The 10000-nt window shown below is 50.2% G+C and overlaps 1 protein-coding gene across 6 annotated transcripts in view; it reads right to left on the bottom strand.

Moving 5' to 3' along the window:
* Positions 1-10000, bottom strand: part of LOC129825591 (runt-related transcription factor 2-like) — a 237786-nt gene that overhangs the window by 10919 nt on the left and 216867 nt on the right. Inside the window, exon 6 of one of the 6 annotated variants that reach the window (XM_055885797.1) lies at positions 6937-6961. The exons of the other annotated variants lie outside the window; for them this stretch is intronic. Within the exon in view, the coding sequence (XP_055741772.1) occupies positions 6937-6961 (25 nt within the window). The remainder of the gene's footprint in view (positions 1-6936; positions 6962-10000) is intronic. 6 annotated transcript variants of the gene reach the window in all.

Raw genomic sequence — 10000 nt, 5'->3', positions numbered from 1 at the left:
ACTCTGTTCTGTTCTGTTCTGTTCTGTTCTACTCTGTTCTGTTCTGTTCTGTTCTGTTCTACTCTGTTCTGTTCTGTTCTGTTCTACTCTGTTCTGTTCTACTCTGTTCTGTTCTGTTCTGCTCTACTCTGTTCTGCTCTGTTCTGTTCTGCTCTGTTCTGTTCTGCTCTACTCTGTTCTGTTCTACTCTGTTCTGTTCTACTCTGTTCTACTCTGTTCTGTTCTGTTCTACTCTGTTCTGTTCTGCTCTGTTCTGTTCTGCTCTGTTCTAATTTGTTCTGTTCTGTTCTACTCTGTTCTACTCTGTTCTGTTCTACTCTGTTCTACTCTGTTCTGTTCTACTCTGTTCTGTTCTGTTCTACTCTGTTCTGTTCTGTTCTACTCTGTTCTGTTCTACTCTGTTCTGTTCTACTCTGTTCTGTTTTGCTCTACTCTACTCTGTTCTGTTCTACTCTGTTCTGTTCTGTTCTGTTCTACTCTGTTCTGTTCTACTCTGTTCTGTTCTACTCTGTTCTGTTCTACTCTGTTCTGTTCTACTCTGTTCTGTTCTACTCTGTTCTGTTCTACTCTGTTCTGTTCTGTTCTACTCTGTTCTGTTCTACTCTGTTCTGTTCTGTTCTACTCTGTTCTGTTCTACTCTGTTCTGTTCTACTCTGTTCTGTTCTGTTCTACTCTCACTAGGACACAGTTAGAGGTCAACTACTGTAAACTACAGGTCAACACAGAGATAAACCCAGAACTGTAAAGTACAGGTCAACACAGAGGAGATAAACCCAGAACTGTAAACTACAGGTCTACACAGAGATAAACCCAGAACTGTAAACTACAGGTCTACGCAGAGGAGATAAACCCAGAACTGTAAACTACAGGTCTACACAGAGATAAACCCAGAACTGTAAACTACAGGTCTACGCAGAGGAGATAAACCCAGAACTGTAAACTACAGGTCTACACAGAGATAAACCCAGAACTGTAAACTACAGGTCTACACAGAGATAAACCCAGAACTGTAAACTACAGGTCTACACAGAGGAGATAAACCCAGAACTGTAAACTACAGGTCTACACAGAGATAAACCCAGAACTGTAAACTACAGGTCTACACAGAGGAGATAAACCCAGAACTGTAAACTACAGGTCTACACAGAGGAGATAAACCCAGAACTGTAAACTACAGGTCTACACAGAGATAAACCCAGAACTGTAAACTACAGGTCTACACAGAGATAAACCCAGAACTGTAAACTACAGGTCTACACAGAGATAAACCCAGAACTGTAAACTACAGGTCTACACAGAGATAAACCCAGAACTGTAAACTACAGGTCTACACAGAGGAGAAAACCCCAGAACTGTAAACTACAGGTCTACACAGAGATAAACCCAGAACTGTAAACTACAGGTCTACACAGAGATAAGCCCAGAACTGTAAACTACAGGTCTACACAGAGGAGATAAACCCAGAACTGTAAACTACAGGTCTACACAGAGATAAACCCAGAACTGTAAACTACAGGTCTACACAGAGGAGATAAACCCAGAACTGTAAACTACAGGTCTACACAGAGATAAACCCAGAACTGTAAACTACAGGTCTACACAGAGATAAACCCAGAACTGTAAACTACAGGTCTACACAGAGGAGATAAACCCAGAACTGTAAACTACAGGTCTACACAGAGATAAACCCAGAACTGTAAACTACAGGTCTACACAGAGATAAACCCAGAACTGTAAACTACAGGTCTACACAGAGATAAACCCAGAACTGTAAACTACAGGTCTACACAGAGATAAACCCAGAACTGTAAACTACAGGTCTACACAGAGGAGAAAACCCCAGAACTGTAAACTACAGGTCTACACAGAGATAAGCCCAGAACTGTAAACTACAGGTCTACACAGAGGAGATAAACCCATAACTGTAAACTACAGGTCTACACAGAGATAAACCCAGAACTGTAAACTACAGGTCTACACAGAGATAAACCCAGAACTGTAAACTACAGGTCTACACAGAGATAAACCCAGAACTGTAAACTACAGGTCTACACAGAGATAAACCCAGAACTGTAAACTACAGGTCTACGCAGAGGAGATAAACCCAGAACTGTAAACTACAGGTCTACACAGAGGAGAAAACCCCAGAACTGTAAACTACAGGTCTACACAGAGATAAACCCAGAACTGTAAACTACAGGTCTACGCAGAGGAGATAAACCCAGAACTGTAAACTACAGGTCTACACAGAGGAGATAAACCCAGAACTGTAAACTACAGGTCTACACAGAGATAAACCCAGAACTGTAAACTACAGGTCTACACAGAGATAAACCCAGAACTGTAAACTACAGGTCTACACAGAGGAGAAAACCCCAGAACTGTAAACTACAGGTCAACACAGAGATAAACCCAGAACTGTAAACTACAGGTCTACACAGAGATAAACCCAGAACTGTAAACTACAGGTCTACACAGAGATAAACCCAGAACTGTAAACTACAGGTCTACACAGAAGAGAAACTCAGAACTAAAATGTGTCAGTCTGTCCACTAGAGATTAGTGTTGAGAATAGTGTTTAGTGTTGAGAATAAAGTGTGACACTGGTGAGATGAAACCAACATAATCAGAGCTGACAGAACAGCTGGCAGAGTGTCAACATCTCACACACTCTGGCTGGCTGACTCGGGCATACGGTAAAGATGTAGTAGAAACACAAAGACTCTTCTGGCACGACATCAAACAGGTGTAGAGACAAACTAGTCTGGCCACATTTACTGTTTCTACAAGACCTCAACACAGAGAGACATAGAGAGGAGGAGGGGGAGAGAGAGAGAGACAGAGAGCGGGAGAGAGAGAGAGAGACAAAGAGAGAGAGAGGGAGAGAGAGAGAGAGAAGCGTTGACGTTGGATAGAGAGACAGATGCTGCTGTTGGGGCACCTCTGAGTACCCAGCATGCATTGCGACGGCGGCAGCGTATGAAGCTGTTTTTGTCAGTCATTATCCCGGGCCTGTTATTACCCAGAGTCCTCTGGGATCAAAGCCTTGCAGCCCGTGAAAGAAAGGAAACAATCGTGTTTTCCACTGTTTAAAAGTCCAGATCTAACCGCTGTTTAGAGTCAGGCCTCTCAGTCGCCCCTCAGCCCCAATACGTCTACAGTCGCCCCTCAGCCCCAATACGTCTACAGTCGCCCCTCAGCCCCAATACGTCTACAGTCGCCCCTCAGCCCCAATACGTCTCCAGTCGCCCCTCAGCCCCAATACGTCTCCAGTCGCCCCTCAGCCCCAATACGTCTCCAGTCGCCCCTCAGCCTCAATACGTCTACAGTCGCCCCTCAGCCCCAATACGTCTCCAGTCGCCCCTCAGCCCCAATACGTCTACAGTCGCCCCTCAGCCCCAATACGTCTCCAGTCGCCCCTCAGCCCCAATACGTCTACAGTCGCCCCTCAGCCCCAATACGTCTACAGTCGCCCCTCAGCCCCAATACGTCTCCAGTCGCCCCTCAGCCCCAATACGTCTCCAGTCGCCCCTCAGCCCCAATACGTCTCCAGTCTACAGGAGAAGGAACTAACAGAGGACAATACCCATCTCATGTTTCTGACTGTAACGTAACATTTATAGTTGTAGAAGGGTCTGTTTAGCAGAGTTAAAGAAAAACAAATATTTGTGAAAATTCTTCGAGTTAGTTTTTTGTTTCTTTCTAGTGTGTGTGTGTGTGTGTGTGTGTGTGTGTGTGTGTGTGTGTGTGTGCGTGCGTGCGTGCGTGCGTGCGTGCGTGCGTGCGTGCGCGTGTGTGCGTGCGTGTGTGTGTGCGTGTGTGCGTGTAGCAACAGTCATCAAAAGTGTTAAAACATTTAGAAAATGATTCTAATAAATGCAACAGTTGGACAATGGATGAAGATATTCCAAACTTTTTGAATTTTTATAATCCATCAAATATTGAGTGAATTTATTGGCACGGACAAATAATGTATTTATGTGGGAATTCAGGTATTTCATTTATTGTGAAATGTAATTTTTTTCTTTCTTCTTAGAACGGACTCATATAATCATGTTCTAATGGTATCAGGAATCTTTTGAGACTTTGTGTTAAAATGAAGGAAATGATATGCGCCTCATTTACATATGGAACATTTGCATATATGACTAAATTAACATAAAGGGGTGGAACAGGGACGCAACCACCAAAAAAAGCTCTGTCTAGCCCACCTGTACTCACCTGATCTGTCTACCCCTACCTGTACTCACCTGCTCTGTCTAACCTGCCTGTACTCACCTGCTCTGTCTAGCCCACCTGTACTCACCTGCTCTGTCTAGCCCACCTGTACTCACCTGCTCTGTCTAACCCTGCCTGTACTCACCTGCTCTGTCTAGCCTACCTGTACTCACCTGCTCTGTCTAAACCTGCCTGTACTCACCTGCTCTGTCTAGCCCACCTGTACTCACCTGCTCTGTCTAACCCTACCTGTACTCACCTGCTGTGTCTAGCCTACCTGTACTCACCTGCTCTGTCTAACCACCTGTACTCACCTGCTCTGTCTAACCCACCTGTACTCACCTGCTCTGTCTAACCCTACCTGTACTCACCTGCTCTGTCTAGCCTACCTGTACTCACCTGCTCCGTCTAACCCACCTGTACTCACCTACTCTGTCTAACCCTGCCTGTACTCACCTGCTCTGTCTAGCCCACCTGTACTCACCTGCTCCGTCTAACCCTGCCTGTACTCACCTGCTCTGTCTACCCTACCTGTACTCACCTGCTCTGTCTAGCCCACCTGTACTCACCTGCTCTGTCTAGCCCACCTGTACTCACCTGCTCTGTCTAACCCTGCCTGTACTCACCTGCTCTGTCTAGCCTACCTGTACTCACCTGCTCCGTCTAACCCACCTGTACTCACCTACTCTGTCTAACCCTGCCTGTACTCACCTGCTCTGTCTAGCCCACCTGTACTCACCTGCTCTGTCTAACCCTGCCTGTACTCACCTGCTCTGTCTACCCTACCTGTACTCACCTGCTCTGTCTAACCCTGCCTGTACTCACCTGCTCTGTCTAGCCCACCTGTACTCACCTGCTCTGTCTAAACCTGCCTGTACTCACCTGCTCTGTCTAGCCTACCTGTACTCACCTGCTCTGTCTAGCCTACCTGTACTCACCTGCTCTGTCTACCCCTGCCTGTACTCACCTGATCTGTCTACCCCTACCTGTACTCACCTGCTCTGTCTACCCCTACCTGTACTCACCTGCTCTGTCTACCCTGCCTGTACTCACCTGCTCTGTCTAGCCCACCTGTACTCACCTGCTCTGTCTAGCCTACCTGTACTCACCTGCTCTGTCTACCCCTACCTGTACTCACCTGATCTGTCTAACCCTGCCTGTACTCACCTGCTCTGTCTAGCCCACCTGTACTCACCTGCTCTGTCTAGCCCTACCTGTACTCACCTGCTCTGTCTAACCCTGCCTGTACTCACCTGCTCTGTCTAGCCTACCTGTACTCACCTGCTCTGTCTAGCCCACCTGTACTCACCTGCTCTGTCTAACCCTACCTGTACTCACCTGCTCTGTCTAGCCTACCTGTACTCACCTGCTCTGTCTAGCCCACCTGTACTCACCTGCTCTGTCTACCCCTGCCTGTACTCACCTGCTCTGTCTAACCCTGCCTGTACTCACCTGCTCTGTCTAACCCTGCCTGTACTCACCTGCTCTGTCTAGCCTACCTGTACTCACCTGCTCTGTCTACCCCACCTGTACTCACCTGCTCTGTCTAGCCTACCTGTACTCACCTGCTCTGTCTAGCCCACCTGTACTCACCTGCTCCGTCTAACCCTGCCTGTACTCACCTGCTCTGTCTAACCTGCCTGTACTCACCTGCTCTGTCTAGCCTACCTGTACTCACCTGCTCTGTCTAGCCCACCTGTACTCACCTGCTCTGTCTACCCCACCTGTACTCACCTGCTCTGTCTAACCCCACCTGTACTCACCTGCTCTGTCTACCCCACCTGTACTCACCTACTCTGTCTAACCCACCTGTACTCACCTGCTCTGTCTAGCCTACCTGTACTCACCTGCTCTGTCTACCCCACCTGTACTCACCTGCTCTGTCTACCCCACCTGTACTCACCTGCTCTATCTAACCCTGCCTGTACTCACCTGCTCTGTCTAGCCTACCTGTACTCACCTGCTCTGTCTAGCCTACCTGTACTCACCTGCTCTGTCTACCCCTGCCTGTACTCACCTGATCTGTCTACCCCTACCTGTACTCACCTGCTCTGTCTACCCCTACCTGTACTCACCTGCTCTGTCTACCCTGCCTGTACTCACCTGCTCTGTCTAGCCCACCTGTACTCACCTGCTCTGTCTAGCCTACCTGTACTCACCTGCTCTGTCTACCCCTACCTGTACTCACCTGCTCTGTCTAGCCCACCTGTACTCACCTGCTCTGTCTAGCCCTACCTGTACTCACCTGCTCTGTCTAACCCTGCCTGTACTCACCTGCTCTGTCTAGCCTACCTGTACTCACCTGCTCTGTCTAGCCCACCTGTACTCACCTGCTCTGTCTAACCCTACCTGTACTCACCTGCTCTGTCTAGCCTACCTGTACTCACCTGCTCTGTCTAACCCTGCCTGTACTCACCTGCTCTGTCTAGCCCACCTGTACTCACCTGCTCTGTCTACCCCTGCCTGTACTCACCTGCTCTGTCTAACCCTGCCTGTACTCACCTGCTCTGTCTAGCCTACCTGTACTCACCTGCTCTGTCTACCCCACCTGTACTCACCTGCTCTGTCTAACCCTGCCTGTACTCACCTGCTCTGTCTAACCCTGCCTGTACTCACCTGCTCTGTCTAGCCTACCTGTACTCACCTGCTCTGTCTACCCCACCTGTACTCACCTGCTCTGTCTAGCCTACCTGTACTCACCTGCTCTGTCTAGCCCACCTGTACTCACCTGCTCCGTCTAACCCTGCCTGTACTCACCTGCTCTGTCTAACCTGCCTGTACTCACCTGCTCTGTCTAGCCTACCTGTACTCACCTGCTCTGTCTAGCCCACCTGTACTCACCTGCTCTGTCTAGCCCACCTGTACTCACCTGCTCTGTCTACCCCACCTGTACTCACCTGCTCTGTCTAACCCCACCTGTACTCACCTGCTCTGTCTACCCCACCTGTACTCACCTGCTCTGTCTAACCCACCTGTACTCACCTGCTCTGTCTAGCCTACCTGTACTCACCTGCTCTGTCTACCCCACCTGTACTCACCTGCTCTGTCTACCCCACCTGTACTCACCTGCTCTGTCTAACCTGCCTGTACTCACCTGCTCTGTCTAGCCTACCTGTACTCACCTGCTCTGTCTAGCCTACCTGTACTCACCTGCTCTGTCTAACCCTGCCTGTACTCACCTGCTCTGTCTAGCCTACCTGTACTCACCTGCTCTGTCTAACCCCACCTGTACTCACCTGCTCTGTCTACCCCACCTGTACTCACCTGCTCTGTCTAACCCTGCCTGTACTCACCTGCTCTGTCTAGCCCACCTGTACTCACCTGCTCTGTCTAGCCCACCTGTACTCACCTGCTTTGTCTAACCATGCCTGTACTCACCTGCTCTGTCTAGCCTACCTGTACTCACCTGCTCTGTCTACCCCACCTGTACTCACCTGCTCTGTCTAACCCTGCCTGTACTCACCTGCTCTGTCTAGCCCACCTGTACTCACCTGCTCTGTCTAGCCCACCTGTACTCACCTGCTCTGTCTAACCCTGCCTGTACTCACCTGCTCTGTCTAGCCCACCTGTACTCACCTGCTCTGTCTAACCCTGCCTGTACTCACCTGCTCTGTCTAACCCTGCCTGTACTCACCTGCTCTGTCTAGCCCACCTGTACTCACCTGCTCTGTCTACCCCACCTGTACTCACCTGCTCTGTCTACCCCACCTGTACTCACCTGCTCTGTCTAACCCACCTGTACTCACCTGCCCCGTCTACCCTACCTGTACTCACCTGCTCTGTCTAGCCTACCTGTACTCACCTGCTCTGTCTAACCCTGCCTGTACTCACCTGCTCTGTCTAGCCTATCTGTACTCACCTGCTCTGTCTAACCCTACCTGTACTCACCTGCTCTGTCTAACCCTACCTGTAATCACCTGCTCTGTCTAACCCTACCTGTACTCACCTGCTCTGTCTAACCCTACCTGTACTCACCTGCTCTGTCTAGCCCACCTGTACTCACCTGCTCTGTCTAACCCTGCCTGTACTCACCTGCTCTGTCTAACCCTACCTGTACTCACCTGCTCTGTCTAGCCTACCTGTACTCACCTGCTCTGTCTAACCCTACCTGTACTCACCTGCTCTGTCTAACCCTACCTGTACTCACCTGCTCTGTCTAGCCCACCTGTACTCACCTGCTCTGTCTAACCCTGCCTGTACTCACCTGCTCTGTCTAACCCTGCCTGTACTCACCTGCTCTGTCTAGCCTACCTGTACTCACCTGCTCTGTCTAGCCCACCTGTACTCACCTGCTCTGTCTAGCCTACCTGTACTCACCTGCTCTGTCTAACCCTACCTGTACTCACCTGCTCTGTCTAGCCCACCTGTACTCACCTGCTCTGTCTAACCCTGCCTGTACTCACCTGCTCTGTCTAGCCCACCTGTACTCACCTGCTCTGTCTAACCCTGCCTGTACTCACCTGCTCTGTCTAACCCTGCCTGTACTCACCTGCTCTGTCTAGCCCACCTGTACTCACCTGCTCTGTCTAACCCTGCCTGTACTCACCTGCTCTGTCTAACCCTGCCTGTACTCACCTGCTCTGTCTAGCCCACCTGTACTCACCTGCTCTGTCTAACCCTGCCTGTACTCACCTGCTCTGTCTAGCCTACCTGTACTCACCTGCTCTGTCTAGCCCACCTGTACTCACCTGCTCTGTCTAACCCTGCCTGTACTCACCTGCTCTGTCTAACCCTGCCTGTACTCACCTGCTCTGTCTAGCCTACCTGTTCTCACCTGCTCTGTCTAGCCCACCTGTACTCACCTGCTCTGTCTAACCCTGCCTGTACTCACCTGCTCTGTCTACCCCACCTGTACTCACCTGCTCTGTCTAACCCTCTCTGTACTCACCTGCTCTGTCTAACCCACCTGTACTCACCTGCTCTGTCTAGCCTACCTGTACTCACCTGCTCTGTCTAGCCTACCTGTACTCACCTGCTCTGTCTAGCCCACCTGTACTAACCTGCTCTGTCTACCCCACCTGTACTCACCTGCTCTGTCTAACCCTGCCTGTACTCACCTGCTCTGTCTAACCCTGCCTGTACTCACCTGCTCTGTCTAGCCTACCTGTACTCACCTGCTCTGTCTAGCCCACCTGTACTCACCTGCTCTGTCTAACCCTGCCTGTACTCACCTGCTCTGTCTAACCCTGCCTGTACTCACCTGCTCTGTCTAGCCCACCTGTACTCACCTGCTCTGTCTAACCCTGCCTGTACTCACCTGCTCCGTCTAGCCTACCTGTACTCACCTGCTCTGTCTAGCCTACCTGTACTCACCTGCTCTGTCTAGCCTACCTGTACTCACCTGCTCTGTCTAGCCCACCTGTACTCACCTGCTCTGTCTAGCCTACCTGTACTCACCTGCTCTGTCTAGCCCACCTGTACTCACCTGCTCTGTCTAGCCTACCTGTACTCACCTGCTCTGTCTAACCCACCTGTACTCACCTGCTCTGTCTACCCTACCTGTACTCACCTGCTCTGTCTACCCCACCTGTACTCACCTACTCTGTCTAACCCTGCCTGTACTCACCTGCTCCGTCTAGCCTACCTGTACTCACCTACTCTGTCTACCCTGCCTGTACTCACCTGCTCGGTCTACCCTGCCTGTACTCACCTACTCTGTCTACCCTGCCTGTACTCACCTGCTCTGTCTACCCTGCCTGTACTCACCTGCTCTGTCTACCCTGCCTGTACTCACCTACTCTGTCTACCCTGCCCAAAAAAGAACACACATCAAAATACAGGA

The sequence above is a fragment of the Salvelinus fontinalis genome, chromosome 27 (genome assembly GCF_029448725.1).
Source record: "Salvelinus fontinalis isolate EN_2023a chromosome 27, ASM2944872v1, whole genome shotgun sequence".
NCBI classification, from domain to species: Eukaryota; Metazoa; Chordata; class Actinopteri; order Salmoniformes; family Salmonidae; genus Salvelinus; species Salvelinus fontinalis.
Note: the sequence above shows the minus strand (reverse complement) of the source record. Positions and strands in the feature narration are given on the sequence as shown.